At 37.0% G+C, this 24,100-nt stretch overlaps 1 protein-coding gene across 1 annotated transcript; it reads left to right on the top strand.

Annotated features, from left to right (window-relative positions):
• Window positions 1–17,726: 17,726 nt before the first annotated feature.
• Window positions 17,727–18,448, top strand: LOC126824338 (uncharacterized). The gene is made up of 3 exons (XM_050553539.2): window positions 17,727–17,882; window positions 18,117–18,244; window positions 18,430–18,448. Exons 1-3 carry the CDS (start codon window positions 17,727–17,729, stop codon window positions 18,446–18,448), a joined length of 303 nt encoding a protein of 100 aa, XP_050409496.2.
• The last annotated feature ends 5,652 nt before the right edge of the window (window positions 18,449–24,100 follow it).

Raw genomic sequence — 24,100 nt, 5'->3', positions numbered from 1 at the left:
TCCGCAGTCAAAAATACACACCACCTATTATGAACTAAAATTATTTACTTTCTAAATAATAAATGAAGTGGAGATTGATTATCAGTTATTAAAGGTTGACTACAATATAATGCCCAAAATTGGTTGGCACCTGTATATCTATACTAAATGTAAGAATGGTTCATGCGGTAATGATACATCAAAGCGATAGCTTAACATCTGTCAACAGTGGCAATCATGTGATATTCTCCTGCCATTCCCCCCTTCCATCCCTCATTCCCGCCTTTTCTAAAACTTCTGTGTATTATGACAGTGTGAAGAAAATACCAGTACCATAGTGAATTAGATAGAATGAAGAAAAAAAAAATATGCAGTGATCAAAGGAGGACCATTGTTTATTTCATAATTTATCAATTTAAAGTAAAGATTAAAAAGCCTACAGTGTAAATAGGTATTGTTGTTTGAGTTTCTGATCTTGTATTTTTGGAATAAGTCCACTGCATGGTGATGTCCGATATCAGCACACATTGAAATGGGATCGAAGAGAGACCTCTGTGACGTACTACTGTATTGTCTAATTCTATCATTTTGATCATCATGCAATGGGCTTATTCCATATTCCAGTCACATGTTTTATCGGGTGGACTGTTGTATGTTTATGTCTGTTTGCTCATGCGTAGGAATGGTATTCTTAAAAAAAAAAAAAAAAAGATAGGTTGCCAGGCAACGAAACATACGCTCACAATAGCTAAGTCATCCAGGGAGTCAACAAGGGTTGTCGCATATTTTTTCCTGTCAGAAATGAAATGGTTTACAACACAAAACATTTAATCTCAACTGCCATAATCATCGGATATAGATGAAAATTGATAAGACCATAACTCTGGCAGTAATTATTGGAAATCGCTGAAAATCAAGAGGCTTCTTCGTCTCACGACATTAAACACTGTATATAAATTTAAAGAAAATCAGATATTAACTTTAGCCCCTAGAGCTTCCATAAGATATTTCAAAGTGATTAAGGCCCATAACTCTTGCAGTAATTATTCTTCGTCTCATGATCTTAGACACTATGTATCAATTTAAAGTCAATCGGATAGCCTCCAAAGCCTCAACAAGATTTTTTAGAGTGATCAAAGGCCATAACGGACAGACAATATACGACCACATTTCAATGTGGCTATAAAAATGCATTGTGAGACCCAAACTCTCAAACAATGTGTTAATAATGATTAAGGCATGCCAACAGTGAGGCGGATGTCCCCCGACGAAATCCCAAAATAAATAGGTGACACATATTAAATAATCGCACATTTATTTTTTTTCAAAAGTATCAAGCAATCAAACTATACACTAAGTTTCATCACTCTCTATCAGATGGAATCAAGGTTATCTTTTCCCAAAGCCTTAACCAATGAAATTGCTTAGCTCTGCTTAGCTTTAGCTCGAAATTTTAATCATTAAACTCAGTCAAGACATTCACCTAATGAACATCTTGACCGATCAAATTGCTTATCACTCCTTAGCCTAAGCAGAAAAATCTCATCATCGAACTTAATCAAGATAATGACATAATGAATCTATACTCAGAGTTTCATCACTCTCACTTAACTATAACCAAAGTTATGGTGCCCAAAGCATCAACCAATCAGATTGCTTATCTCTGCTTACCGACCAATCAAATTGCTTTTCGCTCTGCTTACCTTGAACAGAAAATGCTCATTATTGAACTTAGTCAAGGTACTGATGTGATAAAACTACACACCAAGTTTCATCACTCTTACTCAATTAGAACTAAAGTTATAGTGTCCCAAAGCATCAACCAATCAAATTGCTTATCTCTGCTTACTGTTGGCAGAAAAAGCTCATCTTCGAACTCCATCAAGGCATTGACCTAATAAACACCTACACCAAGTTTGAACCTTCTAGCCCAATTAGAAGGAGACTTATTGTATTCCAAAGTCTCGGCCAATCAAATTGCTTATCGCTCTGCTTTCCCTGAGCAGAAAATGCTCATTAACGAACTTAGTCAAGGTATTGATGTAATAAAATTATACACCAAGTTTCATCACTCTCACTAAAGTTATTATGTCCCAAATCATCAACCAATAAAATTGCTTATCTCTGCTTACCCCAAGCAGAAAATGTTCATCTTCGAACTCCATCAAGGCATTGACCTAATAAACACCTGCTGTATTATCAGGATTAATTTTCAAGGTGAAAGCAGAGACGATGCGCTTCAGAAAAGATAATTGGGTGAAAGTCGTGGGTTAATGTCGCGCTACAGAAAACTGGGTGAAAGTCGTGGGTTAATGTCGCGCTACAGAAAACTAAACTCCAAATTTTCAAATTCCGTTTTAAAACATTTCACCTTGACTTACGACCTTCACTCTGTAACCATTATAAAAGGCCATCATCTTGGCTTAGACCATCGACCTTTACCTGGGTCCTGTCACACACTGATTTTCCGGCGTGGTTCTCCCTTGTCAGTGATGCAGGACGGAGGGCCTGACAAGGACAGCTGTCTAGTCGTTTGGATGGGACAGGAAACCGAGGTCCCATGTACACATTGGCGTGCACTTAAAGATCCCTTGACAGTTGGAAATCCATATAAGAGTAGGGCGTTATATTCCGCCCTACACACAGTGAGTGGCAGTTGTCCAGGACGTAATATAACGTCCTACACATGCTGCGATCGTGGGGGAATTAAGTGATGAACTATGTTCTAAGAATAGGTTGGGGAAAATACCTCCAAGGCGTTATATTACACCCTAAGTGAGTCGGAGTTGTCCAAGACGTTATATAACGACCTAGGCACTTAAGGGGTTAACAGTAGGCGGTAGAGTGTCCGGATCGCATGCCACACAAATAAGACTATGGCCATGGCATCCATAAACGAAAGGCCCTGAGCTCGATAGGGAATTTGAAGTCAGGGTCAAAGTCAAGGTCACGGCGATATTCACACGTAAAGGCCAATAAATAGTCGTTTATAGAAATTGGTGGCTTAGCACAAAAATTAAAATATATACGAAAATTATTGTTATTATCATGAATTGCAGCGTTAGGCAGGAAGCGCAGTGTGTTGAACCTGTATTAGTGTCTTGTTATTCGAGTGTAAATAGTCAACAAAGAAAATGACGTCAAAATCGGATAAACACGTCTCTCGGCAGAAGCTAAACTACGGTAAAATAAAAGGTTATTGAGCGATTCGGCTGAAATTTGGTGTGTGGCCAGGCAGGCACATTTGCTTTCAAAAACTTTTCTGCAGGCACATTTTTAAAAATTATTACTGTCACGTAAATCATGTAAAATAAAGAATACTATTTATTTTTATTGTTGTTTTTTTGTTTACTTTGATTACCGTATAATAATTTACTAGAATAAGCTAGTCGATGATAAAAACATCAGCACGCGACGTTAGCTATTCCACCTGTGACTCTTATGACCTATCACCTGTGACCTCTGCTTAATTTAGTGACAATTCTAGTAGAATGCCAGTCGATGATTAAAAGAATAGCACGCGATGTATGAACTATCACCTGTGACCTCGGCGACCCCTAAACACCAGTACCGTGTAGTAATCATACTTACACCTGATAATTCTATAACGATGGCTTCCTATCCAGTATCAAGTGGAAAAAAGAACAAAGTCTCTTGTCGAGTTTGTGGTGATGTTATTTTATTTCAAAATTATAAAGTGCATATGCAGAGAAATCACCCCGCCGAAGACTACAATGACCTACGGTCAATAAACAGACAAGTCCATGTCATTCTTTATCTCAAAACCTGCTGATTCTAAGCCTTCAGTGTCCGGTTCTCATGATAAAATGCTAGCCATTGTCGAAGCTTTAGATGTTGATGTGTCGGATACTGAGCAAAGTACAGAAGCTGCACATGGGGAAAAACTAAAAGATTTGAGACTGCTCCCACATTACCAGTAGAGAAACAGACACAGTCAGACTCAGATCAAGCTAAATTGTCACTTGACCAAAATCAACTTTTAAATTTAATATTAAACAAAATTGAAAAATGATTGCCTCAACACGCTGAAACACACAACGTACCTACAGTCACATTAACATTTCAATGCATTCGACCACTGATTATATTATGCAGGAATGCCGGTCTATTGCAGAAATCACTTCGAGATTTTCCAAATTTACCTATGACAAATCGACAAGTATAATGCACTGTAAAATTTGTAAGCCTGGTGGTGATCAAGTAACATCAAAATTATCCAAAGGTTCACCAGCATCGTTTTATTTTGATTCTAGTCAAGGTGACAATTTTAATGAAAAAATACAACCAGAAAAGTTTAGATCTTTTAAGAGAAACCTTAAATCCCATTTACAAACAATATTACACAAGTCTTTAGGGAAAGAGGAAACAGAAAAATCAAAGACCATCACCGTCCACGACAGACGAGAGAAAATTGTAGGCATGCGAATTGGAAGAATTTGCTATCATTTAGCAAAACACGGTAGAAGTGACAAAGATTTTCCTAGGCTCATCCTGTTAGAGACAATAAATGGAACTGATCTTGGAGATATAAACCATTCGGAACAATTCCCAGCAAAATTGCTTCCATATCTATCAAAGGAAGTAAAATCGAGAGTGAAAGAATTTTTAAATACTAGATTAAAACAAACCGGTCATAAACCAGTCGGGCAAATTTCTGCAGATAAAGCTACATGGAAACATAGAACCCGACAATTTGTCACACTTACTACAGTAATCCCCGATTCTGAAAATCTAATTCAGACATTTTTTTTGGGACACCCTGTAGTAAAGGAACATAAAGGCCGTGCCATATGCGAAAGCATTGTAAATTGTTTATCAGATTATAATTTTGATAAAGAACAATACATGGGCTCTGTATTTCATGGTGCATATTTTACACTACACGTTCCTGAATATTTAGATGAACATTTTGGCTATAAAGACGAACCCAAACCTCACATATGGGACCCTCTCCATAAAGCTGGATTGCAAGACACACATATGAGAAAAGACCCAAAATTTTAATGGTTGGTTGATCACACAAAGACAATTGGAACTGTCTTCAAATTATTTAACTGGGGAAAAGAATTTGAACACTTTTTTGATGTTGCAGCGGATATTAAACAATCACATGAAGTTCAGCTCGAATTTAAAATGGCAGTGTTTTATAGTGAAACACGTTTTCCGAACTCCGTAAAAAAAATGTACTCCAGTTTTAGACAAGATTTCCCAGCGCTGGTCAGAACATTAGAAGAAAATCAAGCACATTTAAAAGACGGAACATCAAAAGACTCCCAAAAAGCGTGGGAATCCGCAACATTGTCAAATCAAATTTATAATTTAAAATTTGTGTGTATACTATCAGGTCTGTGTGATATTTATGAGGTGTATGGGCACGGTGTAAATATCCTCCAAACTGTTAATATGCTACCACATATAAAGTTTGATAAGTTCCAAATGCATGTTCTGGAGAGAATGGATCGTATGGTGGAAGCCATAGATTAGGTCCGAATGTTTATGGCCTCTCCTACATGGCGATCTCAGCGAAATTAAAGCAACAAAATCTTATCGTGGTTTGAAGGTTACCCATCAATTTACCGTTTCTGAAGAATGTACACGTGCTGGGCAAAGGCGAGAAGCAGAAAAGTTGGAAAATAACGAGGTATCCACAATAATCAATCAAAAGCACTGATAAAATGTGCTTTGATTTATCTGAAAGATAATCTTTCCGAACATGTTTTTGATGACAAAACAATAAGATTAATAACTATTCTTTGTAATTTATTAGATTTAGAGACATTATCAGTAAAATTAAAATTGAGGGGATCTGCGATGGTTGCAGCATTAGATACCCAAACGTTCATTGACAATTCATTGAAATTAGTAATGAACATTAGAGATATCCCGATACCAGAACTCCGACTGCAATATAAAGAATTCTTAAACAAATTAGAAATAGTAATAAGTGAAATCGATGAGGATCATCTGGACAGTTCGGAAATTTTAAGTATTTTATGTACTGCAGCCATTTCAATGACTGTGGAATCTGTTATAGAATCCCATGTTTCAATATACGAGTCGCGTAATAACAAATTTCGCCCCATTTCCGAGGAAAGAGCCGAACATGAGATGCAATTTGCAGTAAATGGGCCCGAATTAGTCCATGCCGACAAGGTCATTCGAACGGCAATGAATGATTACTGAAAGTCATCAAAACAACCTTGGCATTTTGTTCGTAGATCGCAAAATGTAAAAGACTATATGGAATCGAGAGTGATGGACAAATTTAAACGTCAGAAACCTGATCTTCCGTTTATGGAATAGAATGGATGCATAAGCAAAGTAGGCAAGAACTATATAAAGAGTTTGAACTAAAATAGATATGTTTATTGTTTTGATTTTGAATAAATTTTTAAAAGTTTGTTGTTTTGTTTGCATTAAAATAAATGTAAAGTGTGTCGTTTTGATTTTGCATTAAAATAAATGTTAAGTTTGTCGTTTTGATTTTGCATTAAAATAAATGTTATGTTTGTCCTTTTGATTTTGATTAGATATTTGTTTTTAATTTAAATACACTGTAAGTGGAGTATTGGAAAATAATTTAGGCCTCATCAGAACAACAGTTATTTTAGTTACGGTGCATGAATGTAGTGTCATCGTCAAGGGAAACAACTCTTGTTAGTATTCGAATTATACTGGAAGTTAAGTTTAACGAATGACAACCTGGCTGCGCAAAGGGATTTAATGAACTTGTTTAAAGCCGGTAGGCATCTATTCTATGTTTATATCAACCCCAAACAACAACAATATGCACATCAAACATAATCTTTATTATTAAAGTAATCTATAATACATTAATACAATTTAGAAACCATAATAAAAAAAGTACTAAAAATTATTTATTATTTCTTCTTCTGCCAAGTCCAACCCAAGAAGCTTTCGTAAGCCCCCCCCCCCACAATCATACTATATACCTGGCAATTGAATACTCTCCTTTTGAGTATGACCCTGCAGGCACATTTTCAAGTGTTTGCTAAGGCACACTCAACTTTTATAGAGCCCTGTGTGTGGTCATGGCTAGTACCCCTGAACGTACCATAACAAATTTGTGAACTCAGGGTCAGATGTTTACACTATTTGCGTACAAGGGGCGGCCATTTTGTCCGACAGTTTTCGTCCGATTTTCACAAAATTCAAACCCAACCATCATTAGGGTGTAATGGTGATATACTAAATCTTTTTTTTTGAATCGGATAAAATGTGCGACATCTAGAGGGATCACATGCTAAAAGCGGGATTTTTCGTACAATCAGGGGTTATAATCCATGAAGTTATGGTCTGATACATGCCAATATCGAAATGAACCGAGATCTTTGGAAGATAAACCTATATTTCAAGTTTTGTTAAAATTGGATAACCAGCAGCTGCCAGGCAGGATACGCCCACATTTAGCAAGAGATGGATAGAGAACAAGCTAAACAAAAAGCGATTTTTCGTACAATCAGGGGCCATAATTCAAGAAGTTACGATTCGATATGAGCAAATATCGAAAGGAACCAAGATCTTTGCGTTATAAACTTACATTTCAAGTTTCATCAAAATCAGAAGAAAATTGTCACCTCTATAGGGTCCACAACCTTGATATACCATATTTTTATGCAATTTGAGAATGAGGGGCGGCCATTTTGTCTGTCAGTTTTGGGCCGATTTTTACGAAATTCGAACTCAGTCGTCCTTAGGGTGTAACGGTGATATAATAATACAGTTTTTTAAATCTGATAAAAATTTTCACCACTATAGGGTCCATAAGCTAAAAACGCGATTTTTTGTACAATCAGGGGCCATAATTCAGGAAGTTACGGTGTCCACTCGACACAAACTAGGTCATTTCGGGACTAACATATGGTTCAATTTTATTTCTATAATTCGCTTGCGCGTAGGGGTCTTTAGCAGTGGGAGGAAACCGGAGGACCCGGAGAAAACCCACGAGGTTGGACAGGCGACAGTACTCCTTGTCACGTACAACCGGGGGTTCGAAACCACGCCAGTTGACTCAATGACAGACTTAATGATACAGCGCGCACGTGCTAACCACTAAGCCATCCAACCCCCCCGCGAATATCGAAAGGAACCAAGATCTTCGGGTTATAAATTTACATTTCAAGTTTCAACAATATCGGATAAAAATTGTGACCTCTATAGGGTCCACAAGCTAAAAACATGATTTTTCGTACAATCAGGGGCCATAATCCATGAAGTTTCGGTCCGATATATGCCAATATCGAAAGCAACCGAGATCTTTTTGAGATAAACCTATATTTCAAGTTTCTACAAAATCGGATAAGAATTGTGACCTGTAGAGTGTCCACAAACAATTGTGGACGGACAGGGGCGACGGCAATATACATCCACATGAAAATGTGGGCGTATAAAAAGTGTCCACAAACTAATTGTGGACGGACTGACAACGACGACGACAATATACGTCCACATGAAACTGTGTACGTAAAAAAATGTGACCTCTAGAGTGCCCACAAACTAAAAACCTGATTTTTCATACAATCAGGGGCTATAATCCATGAAGTTATGTTCCATTACATGCCAATATCGAAAGGAACCGAGATCTTTGGGACAGGGGCGATGGCATAATACGTCCACATGAAAATGTGGGTGAATAAAAATTGTGACCTCTAGAGCTCCAAAAGCTAACCAGCGGCTGCCAGGCAGGATACGCCCACATTTTCGAGAGATGGATAAAAAACAAGCTAAAACGAAAGTGATTTTTCCTACAATCAAGGGCCATAATTCAGGAAATTAAAATTCGATATGCGCAAATATCGAAAGGAACCAAGATCTTTGAGTTATAAACTTACATTTCAAGTTTCAACAAAATCGGATAAAAATTGTGACCTCTATAGGGTCCACAACCTTGATATACCATATTTTTACGCAATTTGAGAATGAGGGGTCGGCCATTTTGTCTGTCAGTTTTGGGCTGATTTTTACGAAATTCGAACTCAGTCGTCCTTAGGGTGTAACAGTGATATAATATGTTTTTTTTAAATCGGACCAGCGGCTGCCAGGCAGTATACGCCCACATATTCAAGAGATGGATAGAAAACAAGCTAAACGAAAGTGATTTTTCCTACAATCAAGGGCCATAATTCAGGAAATTACATAAAAATTATGACCTCTATATGGTCGACAAGCTAAAAACACGATTTGTCATACAATAAGGGGCCATAATTCATGAAGTTACGGTCCGATGTGCGCGAATATCGAAAGGAACCGAGATCTTTGTGTTATAAACTAACATTTCAAGTTTCAACAAAATCGGATAAAAATTGTGACCTCTATAGGGTCCACAACCTTGATATACCATATTTTTACGCTATTTGAGAACGAAGGGCGGCCATTTTGTCTGTCAGTTTTGGGCCGATTTTCACGAAATTCGAACTCAGCTGTCCTTAGGGTGTAACGGTGATATATTAACACGTTTTTTTAAATCGGATAAAAATTATGACCTCTATAAGGTCCACAAGCCAAAAAACGCATTTTTGCGTACAATCAGGGGCCATAATTCATGGAGTTACGGTCCGATATGCGCGAATATCGAAAGGAACCAAGATCTTTGTGTTATAAACTTACATTTCAAGTTTCAACAAAATCGGATAAAAATTGTGACCTCTATAGGGTGCACAACCTTGATATACCATATTTTGACGCTATATGAGAACGAAGGGGGGCCATTTTGTCTGTCAGTTTTGTGCCGATTTTCACGAAGTTCGAACTCAGCTGTCCTTAGGGTGTAACGGTGATATATTAACACGTTTTTTTAAATCGGATAAAAATTATGACCTCTATAAGGTCCACAAGCCAAAAAACGCATTTTTGCGTACAATCAGGGGCCATAATTCATGGAGTTACGGTCCGATATGCGCGAATATCGAAAGGAACCAAGATCTTTGTGTTATAAACTTACATTTCAAGTTTCAACAAAATCGGATAAAAATTGTGACCTCTATAGGGTGCACAACCTTGATATACCATATTTTGACGCTATTTGAGAACGAACGGCAGCCATTTTGTCTGTCAGTTTTGTGCCGATTTTCACGAAGTTCGAACTCGACCGTCCTTAGGGTTTAACGGTGATATAATATTATGTTTTTTTAAATCGGATAAAAATTATGACCTCTATAGGGTCCACAAGCCAAAAAACGCGTTTTTACGTACAATCAGGGGCCATAATTCAGGAAGTTACGGTCCGATATGCGCGAATATCGAAAGGAACCGAGATCTTTGGGTTATAAACTTACATCTTAAGTTTCAACAAAATCGGATAAAAATTGTGACCTCTACAGTGTTCACAAGCCAAAAACGTGATTTTTCGTGCAATCAGGGGCCATTATCCATGAAGTTACAGTCCGATAGATGCCAATATCAAAAGGAACCGAGATCTTAGGGTGATAAACCTATATTTCGAGTTTCATTGAAATCGGATAAAAATTGTGTCCTGTAGACTGTTCACAAACAATTGTGGACGGACGGACAGGGGCGACGACAATATACGTCCACATGAAAATGTGGGCGTATAAAAACATGATTTTTTGTACAATAAGGGACCTTAATCCATGAAGTTACAATCCAAGATGTGCGAATATAGAAAGGAACCAGGATCTTTGGGATATAAACATTTAAAGTTTCATCAAAATTAGATAAAAATTGAGACCTCAAGCAATAAAAATATCGTGTTACAAAGTCTCAATCAAAAAGGTTTTCTCTGCTTAGCCTAAGTGAAAAATGTTCATCATAAAGCTCCATCAAGGCCATTCAATTAATAAACACTGCCACCAAGTTTGAACATTCTACATCAATTAAAAGCAATTACAGACAGACCACCCAACTTGTTTGAATAGTCCGCTGCATTCTTTGATTTAGTAGTTCTATGTGAATGATGGTCCTTCCAACCCTGTTGAGTATAATTTCTTTGTCATTATTACATGTAAAATGCACCTAGAATAAGTTGCGATTTCCCAATAACTGTGTGTCAGTTCACGATTATCCAGTTTCATATATGACTTGTCAATAACACTGATCATAGTTGTTCACTTGCCAACTGAACGTATGGTACACCTCCTGTTACTTCGCTTTGCCACATGAAATTATGCGATAATTAATAACTTTATTTTTTTAAAATAACAGGGCATGTAAGCCTTTTTAAATGACGTGGCAGTATCTGATCTAAGAGAACCAGATTATTTTTTCTGAAAGGGACTTTTTACGACAGTATTTTCTGACTTAAATTTGAAAATTTCTGTCGCAATAATAACTAGTTCAGTTCTATTCCTGCAACACCACATCAGACATTTGAGGACAGTTTAGATACCAAATCTAAAGCAGGTAAATAAGCTTATAAAGTTCTACTGAATAAAATTAAAGATGAACTTACTTTAGCCAGGCACCTTTGGTATAACATATATTTGAAATGATATAGACTATGATAATGGCTCACATATTGAGAAGCTGTTTTTCCAATCATAAATACCTGTAAAAAGATAGGTTGACAGGCAACGAAGCATACGCCACTGCAGCTAAATCGTCCAAGCGGTCGACAAGGGTTGTTGCATATTTATACTTTTGTAGGTAATTGGGGGCGTTTACAATACAATTTCATATAGATCAGAATATAATTTTTGTCGTTTGAGGGTTCACAAGGTTCTACAAACTGATAATTTTCATTAATCGAGCATTAACAAGGTTGAACAAAGTGAAACAGGGGCCATAACTCTAGAAGTAATTATTGTAAATTGCTGAAATTCAATAGCCATCATGGTTTCACTAATTTAAATGATGCATATAAATTTCACAAAGATCAGATACTTTTTTGCGTTAGAGCGTTTACAAAGTTCAACAAAGTGAAACAAGGGCCATAACTCTAGAGGTAATTAACAGAAATTGCTGAGATTTGATAGGGTTCTTCGTTTCACTAATCTAAACAAGCCAACACTCAGGCTGATGTCCCCCGCCGAAATCCCAAAATAAATAGATGTCACATATTAATTAATCGCATATTTATTTTTTTCAAAAGTATTCAGCAAACTAACTATACACTAAGTTTCATCACTCTCTATCAGATAGAATCAAGATTATCTTGCCCCAAAGCATCGGCCAATGAAATTGATTATCTCTGCTTAGCTACAGCTCGAAATGTTAATCATTGAACTCAGTCAAGACATTCACCTAATCAACGTCTACATCACGTTTAAACATTCTATCTCAATTAAAAGCAGAGTTGTTATGCCAATGTCTTGACTAATCAAATTGCTTATCGCTCCTTACCTTAAGCAGAAAATTCCCACCATCGAACTTAGTCAAGGTAGTGATATAATGAATCTTTATTCAGAGTTTCATCGCTCTCACTTCATTATAACCAAAGTTATCGTGCCCCAAAGCATCAACCAATCAGATTGCTTATCTCTGCTTGCCGTAAGCAGACAATGTTCATCATCGAACTCCATTAAGGCATTCACCTAATGAACACCAAGTGCGAACATTCTAACTCAATTAGAATGTGAGTTATTGTGTTCCAAAGTCTCGGTCAATCAAATTGCTTATCCCTCTGCTTACCCTGAGCAGAAAATACTCATAATCAAACTCCATCAAGGCATTGACCTACTACACCAATTATTATTTGTAACTTGTTCAAATTGAGTTTATGACATTAAAGCAATATGATCATGCGCATTAGTTGGAGTATTTGTACATGATTTGTACATGTGCACTTCACAATGAAGTCTCGTCTGGTTAGCTCGGTGGGTCATGCAATACAGCCAAATTATTAAAGATACATTATGGGAGATTTTTATAGAGAGTTGGCCATTCTTGCTATAACAGTTCAAAAGTAGACGATGAAAGAAGAATATATTGAAAATTTCAGTCAAATTACTTTATTCTGAACAAAGTTATCATCATTGTAATATTTGACAAGAAATGGTAGTCAAATATATCTTCACCTTGGCCGATCGTTTGATTGACAGGCGTTAACTCCACCTACATAATCTTGATTATCAAGTAACGTTTTCAATGGCTTGAGACGGGGTTGCAGTTCAATTCGTATCACATTTATTTTTACTACAAATTAAAAATAAGACTTTTATTATATAGATAAGAAGCGAAAGTTGAAAGGAATGGACCAAATCAATGAGGCATAATTATAGCCAACTTCTTGTTAGCCTGCGTGTACTCTTGTACTGTAAGGTGACTACGTGACTCCTGTAGCAGACAAATAAATAGGAAACACTACAGTGATCCAATGGGGCTGCAATTCAACTGGGGTGATGTTAGCTGCGATGTTTATCAATTTTTCTGTAAACGCAAGTGACAAAAGAGCGTATAATACCAATATCCAAACTCCCATTTTAACCACATCTGAACATAATATCAAGACCCTATATATCGAACTTTCAATCAAATTGACTGACATGCGGCATCGCTCAACAGCGGCCTCGCTTCGTACACTCTATCATTTAGCCTCGATCGAACTGATGACTTCAATGTAACGGTTAATAATCTCCGCATGGGGCGCCATATTTGATTTAATCAATCAGTGAAATCCTATTTAAATCCAAGCTGTAGCCGAGCCATCCGTGGGTCTACAGAGTTGATTTTGGGCTTGTTGTTTAAATAAAGATCTAATTTATAATTTCTATAACATCTGAAGCCTAAATTAAGACTTGCAATAATCAGATTTAACTCTTGCATAAGGTATGTTTAATGCGTTTGAAACTTTTATCTTCGTTATTTTGGTGCCTTTTACTAGGCACCTGCTTCCTATTCATCATGAAGAGATGCAGAAGTTGGAATAGTTGTTCTTCATCCATGCCTCAGGTGTTGAGAAGGAGAAGCAGCAGTTGACCTAGCGAAAGACGAGATATCTCCACCGGCCTTGCAATTGGCGAGAGAAGTACAACCACATGTAGTGGGCCCTCTAATGACGCTAGTAATGGTACCACTATACACAACGCTAACAGTGGTGTTTCACGAAAGGACATTTTGAAGATAATTAAAGCTAATTGGCAGTCTATATCGAAAGTGCGGGATGATTCGGTTCGCAATGACTCTTTGACGATGAGAAGTTTTTCGGCAAGGAGTAATTCCGTTGCGGGGAATGGTTTTGAATAGCCTTCGAACGACCGAAGATGTCAGCGAGGGCGAATTAGATTTAGAGCAGACGACATTTGTAGCACGAGAACGAGGCCGTAATAGCGGAAGTGAAGGTCAGCTGATTCAAGATGGCGGCGCCCATCAACTTGATCTTTCGAGAATTCAAGAACAATTACGACTTTTATCGAGGAATGTGGAACAGTTGTCACAGAGTCGACGTACCCAGGATAGTGGTAGGCCTAGCCTATCTTGTAATGATACCTCCTTAGGCCACATGGACCCTACCTTTAACAATGATACTGTCCGTGTTTTTGTTCAGGGCAATGGGATTAGCTCTCATGACGCACCGTACGTGGCGAATATTGCATTTAAACTGCAACAAAAGATTCTTGAAGGGAAGTTTGTGAACTTTGCTGTGTTGCTTGTACCTCCCCATATTGAATCTGAAGAGTTCAGACATATAATTGACGTGGAGATTAGAATCAAGAGCCCCCAGAGTTCTAAACTGAACAAACCTTAAAGTATTGTTGAATATTATAAGGCTTTTGATATTTTCCGTGATGTTATTTGCAAAGCATTTCTTAGTAGAAATAGCGAAATGAAGGCATATTTGGGGCATATAACGAACTTGGCCTCAACCTTTGGGGGTTTAGTTTTCTATGAATACCATCAAGACTTTTTTTCTAAGGCCTGTAACTTGTTAGCTCAGGGCATTAAAGTTGACTGGGGGAAACTGGATATTCCGTTGTATGTATCTGTTACAGCAGGGAGAAATAATCCTTCCACTAGTTTTTTAAATAGCAAACGGAAAATGGACACAGATATTCGGGGGCGCAAAATTAGTTTTAATAATGGGACACCCATTTGTAATAATTTTAACACAGCTAATGGCTGTGGACGGGGAAATTGTACTTTTGCTCATATTTGTGAATCTTGTAGAGGGTCACACCCTTTGGTTAAGTGTAGGAAAGGGGATAAATCTAACCTGGAAGAGGGTAAGAGAATTTGACTCAAAAATATAGGAGATAATAATATAGAGTTAAAGGACAATATTGGTGCCAGTCATTATCACATATGTGTTAGAGCTGGTTAAACACATTCCAAATATATTTTTAACACAGAGATCATTGCTACGATAGCTGAGTAATACAGGTTTCCCGTATCGGAAGTGACAAATGCCAAAGGAAAACACAAGTTATCTCTCTATATAACTGACTGAAGAGACAAGTGATAACAGATACACGGCCGAATTTCTACTCACTAATAATTCCTTCCAAGACCAAAAGTTGTTATATGGGACTGTAAGAGGATATCTGACAATTCAATAAAGTAATTGAATGTCATTAGATAAGAGAACACGAGAAAAATAGAAATAGTCCGTACATTTCCTTGTTTATATTCATTCTATACCTTATAAAAACATGGTAATGCACAGACCTTTTCTGTTTTTATTATGTGTTCTCTTATCTAGTGGCAGTCAATTCTTTTTATGAATTGTCAGATATCCTCTCGCAGTCTCACACAAAAACTTTGGTCTTCGAAGGAATTATTAGTGAGCAGAAATTCAGCCGTGTATATGTTATCACTCGTCGCTTCAGTCAGTTATATAGAGCGGTGACTCGTGTTTTCCTTTGGCGTTCGTCACTTCCGATACGGAAAACCTGTATTACTCAGCTATCGTAGCAATGATCTCTGTGTTAAAAGTATATTTGGAATGTGTTTAAACAGCTCTAACACATATGTGATAATGACTGGCACCAATATTGTCCTTTAAAGGTATTAAAGGGATTAGCCCCTGTCTCTCCTATTGAGGTGAATAGATTAGAAGAGCTTTTAACAGATCATCCAGATATTAAATTTGTTGATCAGCTGATAGAGGGTTTTCGTTATGGTTTTAAGACCGGTATATTATCAGTGCCAGTTTCTACAGTTATATGTAAAAATAATAAGTCCGCTAGGGATGATAAAGAATCTGTCACATTACTTATTAAGAAAGAGCTGGATAATAATTATATTATTGGTCCTTTTCAGAAGTCACCTTTTGAGGTATTTCGGATTAACCCTTTAGGTTTGGCTGTCGTGAAGTACTCGTTTAAGAAACGGTTGATCGTGGATTTGTTAGCTCCACACAATTCATGTGAAGATAGTTTAAATAGTTTAATCGATAAAGAAGAATATTCATTGTCATATGTTTCAATTGTTGATGCCATCAAAGTAATTCAAAAGTTTGGGTCGGGTAGTTGGTTATGCAAATTCGATATCAAAGATGCTTTTCAGCAAATTCCAATTCATCCGTCCTTATGGCATTTACATGGTGTGCAGTGGGGAAAGGAACTGTACTTTTTTACCCGACTGGTTTTTGGTTCTCGCTCTAGTCCAAAAATTTTTGATACTTTTTCTTCCTCTATCTGCTGGATTGCCCAACACAAATGTGGTGTGGCGTCTGTTTTACATTTACTAGACGATTTTTTAACGATTGATCAAACCAATACTAATGCTGTTGAAACTATGGCTATTATATTATCTTTGTTCAAGGAACTGGGGGTGCCACTATCCGAAAATAAAACTTTGGGTCCTACTATGTGTCTCGAATATTTAGGTGTTATATTAGATACACAGCGTATGGAGGCTCGGCTTCTATGTGTAAATTACACAAATAATACAAAGTTTTCTTCTGAAGAAAAGTGTCCGGAAAAGAGAATTACTTTCGCTGTTGGGTCATTTGAATTTTGCAGCTCGCGTAGTGAGACTGGGTCGATCTTTCGTGTCATATTTGATTACACTGTCTACCAAAGTTAAAGATTTGTCTCATTTTGTGAAAATTAATGAGGCGTGTAGGCTAGAGCTTCACATGTGGCTTAGGTTTCTTAGAGATTGGAATGGTTCATCTTTTTTCTCGGAACAATGGTTTACCTATGCCCCGGTTATAGAGTTGTACACAGATGCTTCTAGCACTAAAGGTTTCGGTGGTTTTTTTTTAAGGGAAAATGGTTTAGTGGTAAATGGCCCCCGGAAATTTTGAATTCAAAAGAATTCTCCTTAGCCTTGTTGGAAATGTATCCAATTTTAATAGCAACTATTTGGTGGGGTCACAACTGGGGTACGAAGCAAGTAGTGTTCCATTGTGATAATGAAGCAACTGTACAGATAATATGCAAGGGTAGAGCCTCTTATAGATGTTCTTTAATCAATACATTTTCAAGAAAGTTAACCCTGTGTGCTTTGCGTTTTAATTGTACTCTAAAGGCAAAACATGTGATGGGGTGTCAGAATGAGTTAGCCGATTCCCGTTCACGTTTTGATTTTCAGAAATTTCGACGGTTAGCACCTCTAGCAGATTGGGACCCTTGTGTAGTTCCCGAATACCTATCAGTAATACAGTGTTAAACTTAGAAGTAGAGGCTCTTTGGGATAAAGCGTTAGCACCGTCTACCATTCAGACTTATAAATCACGATTGACATGTTTTAAGCGTTTTCTTATGATGTATAATTATTGTTCAGATGTACGCTTATTACCTTATGTATCTGAATCAAATTTAATTCAATTTGTAGTCTTTTGTAACCGCAGATATTTTGAATCAATTATGTTGTTTACTAAGAAGCAGATTTTTCTCCCCTCACATCGATCAGCTTATGCTTGCACTGCAGTTACGACTCTTGCATTTTTTGGATTTCTAAGTTGTGGAGAATTTACCGTTTGTGGGAATTTTGATAATTGTAGACATTTGTGTCTAGATGATGTTAGTTTTGAATTAGATAATTCCTCTATGAAAATCCATTTGAAGTCTTCTAGAACCGATCATTTCAGAGAAGGCGTGGATATTAACATTTTTGACAATGTACGCTTTAAACCAGTTAGATGTATGGCTAATTATTTACTTTTGAGGAAACGACTTCAAGCGGGGGAAGCCTTGTTTGTTACTCCAGATTTAAAACCTTTGTCAAGATCATTGTTTATTGGTTATCTTAAACAGTTTCTTAAACAGTTGCTTATCCGTTTTGGAATTGACAGTTCCCAGTATAGCGGGCACTCTTTTCGCATTGGAGCTGCCACTTCAGCCGCAAGACAAGGTGTCCCCGATCACTTAATCCAGAGTTTAGGGCATTGGAAATATTTAACTTATACCCGTTCCATACACATTTGTAAGGCAAAATTGAAGAACACACAATATGCTAGGAGTAGAGAAGCTTTGTAACTGTGTTTATCATTATTACTTTTCACTATTTTGGCAGTCCGATATGTGCCCTACTTATTTGGGTACATATCTCTTTTGGCCTTGCTTACAGCACCGTCAAAATACCTTAGTTTGTTTGACGCATAATTATTAGTGTAACAATTGCTCATTTGTCACTTTTAATATTCATAGGGGCCGCAGCTTCACATTTCTTTGTTGTAACTAAATTTTTTGGTAAAGTAATTGGGCCGCAGCTCACTACCTAATTAATCATCACGTTAATCACAGGGGCCGCAGTCCCGGGTCTAATAGCATTTCATAAGTAAATCGTAGGGGCCGCAGTCCCGGATTTACAAGAGTTTCATTCGTAGATTGTAGGGGCCGCAGTCCCGTGTCTACCAGCAGTTCATAAATAAATCGTAGGGGCCGCAGTCCCGGATTTACCAGAAATTTCATACGTAGATTGTAGGGGCGGCAGTCCCGCGTCTACCAGCTCTTCATAAATAAATCTAGGGGCCGCAGTCCTGGTTTACTTAACGTTTAAGTATATCTAGTTTGTTATAATTCCATTATCATTCTATTGTTATTTTAATCAAGTCACATTCATTAGTTATTGTTACTATGTTAATTTGTTGGATTTTTATCTTGAGATACATGTAAATATCTAAACTCAATTTACTTTTTTTCGTGCTGTGCCACGAACTTGTTGGGGGTGCAACTCGAGGTGTATTTCTCTGTGACTTAATTTGGTGGAGTGCATCCCTCTTTGTGCAAATAAATTGGTTAAATTTATTACTATTCTTGTTTTCTGTTTTATTGGCATAAATTATTATTTGTAACTTGTTCAAATTGAGTTTATGACATTAAAGAAATCGGATCATTCGCATTGATTGGAGTATTTGTACATACGCACTTCACAACGAAGTCTCATCTGGTTTGCTCGGTGGGTCATGCAATACAGCCAAATTATTAATGCGTTTGAAACTCCCACCATCCATCCCCTTACTCCTCCTCCCATCTTAATTGGATAGGTGGACATATCTGTATATAGGTTTTGTATCAATTCTTAATGGCCTTGCTTACAGCACCGTCAAAATACCTTAGTTTGTTTGACGCATAATTATTAGTGTAACAATTGCTCATTTGTCACTTTTAATATTCATAAGGTCCGCAGCAGTGATGGGATTTCAAAATTTTACTTGTCGGACATTTTACTGAAAATAAAGGGGCATAACTCTTATCGTTATTTAAGCAGACGAATTCGTACCACAATTAAAAGTCACATGTCAAAATATTCAAATCCCGTACATAATAAAAATAGGTGAACCTCGCTATTTTTCATATTTAATTCCCGTACAGTATTCAATTCATACCACAATTAAAAACCACATGTCAACAAAATATTCAAATCCCGTACGTAATAAAAATTGGTGACCTCGCTATTTTTCACACTTAATTCCCGTACGGCATTCAAATTTATGTCAGTAAATGTCCTACAAAATTAAGCATTTTCGTGATATGTTGAATGAAAGCTTGCCGATCCTGCTTCGGCATCAAATTCACAACCATAATATTCCTTTAGAATTACGTGTCTTCGTTTATACGGCAGCAAATGAATGCAGAACTTCCGAAATAGTTAAATCACTTGTTAACAGGCATAGTGACAGGCATCATAGGCAACACAGCAGAATGATTGACGCCTACAAATACGTTAGAATTTCTGCTCATATAGCTATTGGTAGCCCCTCCCCTTTTTGTTATTTTGATGGGTGCGTACTAGTCTCGGTCACCCAGAAACTCCTAGTCTTCAACATATTCGTAGAATATTTTTCTGGATAATAGAGACTAATAGCCTACGTGACTCATCACACGACTTCATAGTAAGCACTGCCTAATAATATGTTAAGCAATATTCGTGCCGCGCTCGAGATCAAGGGAAAGTGCCACTGTGGATGAGAATTTCTATATGGATTCTTAAAAGACGTAAAAGATATCGTAGACAAAATGACTGTCCATTGATTTAGGGTGTTATTTACTCTTACGATATGTGACATCTATGATTAGTTTATTATAGATGATGTCGGCTCACATCAATGCGATTAAGATGCCCGACAAATGAGAAACAACGAGGTAAACAGGTGGATTAAAATTATAATCATTCTTATTGAATTAATGAATAGTCCGACAAAAGGAAAGCAAAATGTCTTCTGTTTAAGATTAGATTGATGAATTGTCCGACAAAGGATTAAGTCAGTCAATCAAGGCAGATTAAGTAGTTAAATCAAGGTAGGTTTATACTATAGACAGTATAACACGATAAATACATTGATCACTTAATTACCTAATAAACCCAGCGTATTATCGACGATAATCGGGTTGAGTGGTAGTTATACACTCAGTACACTATATTAATTTCGGAATTTTGAATATTATCACCATGTCGTGATGTCCGATTGGGCATATTCCCGGTCGGACAATTTTGGGCGTTTGGAAAAAAGATTCGGACAAGTCCGGAATATACGGGCAAAATCCCATCAGTGGTCCGCAGCCTCACATTTCTTTGTTGTAACTAAATTTTTTGGTAAAGTAATTGGGCCGCAGCTCACTACCTAATTAATCATCACGTTAATCACAGGGGCCGCAGTCCCGGGTCTAAGAGCATTTCATAAGTAAATCGTAGGGGCCGCAGTCCCAGATTTACAAGAGTTTCATACGTATATTGTAGGGGCCACTGTCCCGGGTCTACCAGCAGTTCATAAATAAATCGTAGGGGCCGCAGTCCCGGATTTACCAGAAATTTCATACGTAGATTGTAGGGGCCGCAGTCCCGCGTCTACCAGCTCTTCATAAATAAATCGTAGGGGCCGCAGTCCCCGATTTACAACTTTAATTGTGGTATTAAGCAGGGCCGCAGTCCTGGTTTACTTAACGTTTAAGTATATCTAGTTTATTGTTATAATTCCATTATCATTCTATTGTTATTTTAATTAAGTCACATTCATTAGTTATTGTTACTATGTTAATTTGTTGGATTTTTATCTTGAGATACATGTAAATATCTAAACTCAATTTACTTTTTTTCGTGCTGTGCCACGAACTTGTTGGGGGTGCAACTCTAGGTGTATTTCTCTGTGACTTAATTTGGTGGAGTGCATCCCCCTTTGTGCAAATCAATTGGTTAAATTTATTACTATTCTTGCTTTCTGTTTTATTGGCATAAAGTTTGAACATTCTAGCTCAATTAGAAGGAGAGTTATTCTGTTCCAAAGTCTCGGCCAATCAAATTGCTTATCGCTCTGCTTACCCTGAGCAGAAAATGCTCAATATCAAACTTAGTCAAGGTATATATGTAATGAAACTATACACCAAGTTTCAATACTCTCACTTACTTAGAACTAAAGATATCGTGTCTCAAAGCATCAACCAATTAAATTGCTTATCTCTGCTTACCCTAAGCAGAAAATGCTCATCTTCGAACTCCATCAAGGCATTGACCTAATAAATCCCTACACCAAGTTTGAACACTCTAGCTCAATTAGGAGAGTTATTGTGTCCCACAAAGTGTGACGGACAGACAGACGGACAGATAGACCCATTTTAATAGTCCCCTGCTTTCTTCGAAAGGCGGGGGACGATAAAGCATATAAATTTCACAAAGATCAGATGATAATTTTTGGCGTTAGAACATTCACAAGTTACAACAAGTGAAAAGATAGATTGCTAGGCAATGAAACATACGCCCACAGCAGCTAAATCGTCCACGCTGTCGAAAAGGATTGTCACATATTTATTCCTTTGTAGGTAATTGGGGGCCTTTACAAGGTAGTTTCATACAGATTAAATTATAATTTTTGTCGTTTGAGGGTTCACAAGGTTCTACAAACTGAAACAAGGGCCTCAACTCTGGAAGTATTCTATAGAAATTGTTGAAATTTGACAGACTTTTTCGTTTTACTAATTTAAATAATGCATATAAATTTCATACAGATCGTATGATTACTTTTGTCATTCAAACATTCACAAGGTTCACAAAGAAAAACAAGGGCCATAACTTTAGAAATTATTGACAGAAATTTCTGAAATTCAATAGAACTCTGTTTCACAAATTTAAATGATGCATATAAATTTCATACATATCGGATGATAACTTTCATCAATCAAGCATTAACAAGGTTGAACAAAGTGAAACAAGGGCCATAACTCTAGAAGTCGTTATTGTAAATTGCTGAAATTCAATAGGCAGCGTGGTTTCACTAATTTAAATTTCACAAAGATCGGATGATAACTTTCAGCGTCAGAGCGTTCACAAGGTTCAATAAAGTGAAATGAGCCATAATTCTAGATGTAATAAACGGAAATTGCTGAAATTCAATAGGATTGTTCTTTGTTACAGACTTAAAGCGAGAATTTCATAATTTCAACATTCAGCGACCTTCAGTTCCCTAGTTTACACAGACCCTTTTCCAAAAACTTTTTGAAGCATTGGGGTCTCTTTTTTTTGAGACATACCGCTGTCCGCTGTTTGGGCTTATTTCCATGCTTTGCATGTCTATAGTATGTGTCATTTATACAAAATGTAATAGTGCCGACAGGCAGCACAGTGTTGGATTTCTGGTGCTCTACAAATACATCATTGTTATTAATGTTATACTATTATGTGAAATATGAACTCAATCAGAAAGAATTGCATTAAATAAAAATATACATTATAGATTCATTCTTGTTTGAGCTCAGAAAATATAATAAAAGTTATTACTTACAGATGCTGAATCATTTGTATCATTTCTTAATGTTTGTAATAAAAACCGGTCATATGGTTGACCCAGCAAATGCAGTGATTTGATTGTTGGTGGACTAGAGTTCTCACATGCCTAAAATTCATAAATAGAATCTTAAAGGAATAAAAAACCAGCGGCTGCCAGGCAGGAAACGGCCACATTTTCGAGAGATGGATAGAGAACAAGCTAAAACGAAAGTGATTTTTCCTACAATCAAAGGCCATAAATCAGGAAATTACAATTCGATATGCGCAAATATCGAAAGGAACCAAGATCTTTGGGTTATAAACTTTCATTTCAAGTTTCAACAAAATCAGATAAAAATTGTGACCTCTATAGGGTCCACAACCTTGATATACCATATTTTTACGCTATTTGAGAACGAGGGGCGGCCATTTTGTCTTGTCAGTTTTGGGTCGATTTTCACGAAATTCAAACTCCGCAGTCCTTAGGGTGTAACGGTGATATAATAATTCGGTTTTTTAAATCAGATAAAAATTATGACCTCTATAGGGTCCACAAGCTAAAAACATGATTTTTTTAACAATCAGGGGCCATAATTCAGGAAGTTACAGTCCGATATGCGCGAATATCGACAGGAACCAAGATCTTTGGGTTATAAACTTACATTTCAAGTTTCAACAAAATCGGATAAAAATTGTGACCTCTATAGGGTCCACAACCTTGATATACCATATTTTTTACGCTATTTGAGAACGAAGGGCGGCCATTTTATCAGTCAGTTTTGGCTGATTTTCACGAAATTCGAACTCAGCTGTCCTTGGGTGTAACGGTGATATAATAATTCGGTTTTTTAAATCGGATAAAAATTATGACCTCTATAGGGTCCACAAGCTAAAAACATGATTTTTTTTAACAATCAGGGGCCATAATTCAGGAAGTTACGTTCCGATATGCGCGAATATCGAAAGGAACCGAGAACTTTGGGTTATAAACTTACATTTCAAGTTTCATCAAAATAGGATTAAAATTGTAACCTCTATA

The sequence above is a fragment of the Patella vulgata genome, chromosome 6 (genome assembly GCF_932274485.2).
Source record: "Patella vulgata chromosome 6, xgPatVulg1.2, whole genome shotgun sequence".
NCBI lineage: Eukaryota > Metazoa > Mollusca > Gastropoda > Patellidae > Patella > Patella vulgata.
Note: the sequence above shows the minus strand (reverse complement) of the source record. Positions and strands in the feature narration are given on the sequence as shown.

Bases quoted from the DNA above. Each gene is read 5' to 3' on its own strand.
- LOC126824338 (XM_050553539.2), top strand. From the start codon at position 17,727: ATGTTGTTTACTAAGAAGCAGATTTTTCTCCCCTCACATCGATCAGCT. The intron at 17,883-18,116 runs GTTAGTTTTGAA...TATCTTAAACAG, and splicing joins GACATTTGTGTCTAGATGAT to TTTCTTAAACAGTTGCTTAT.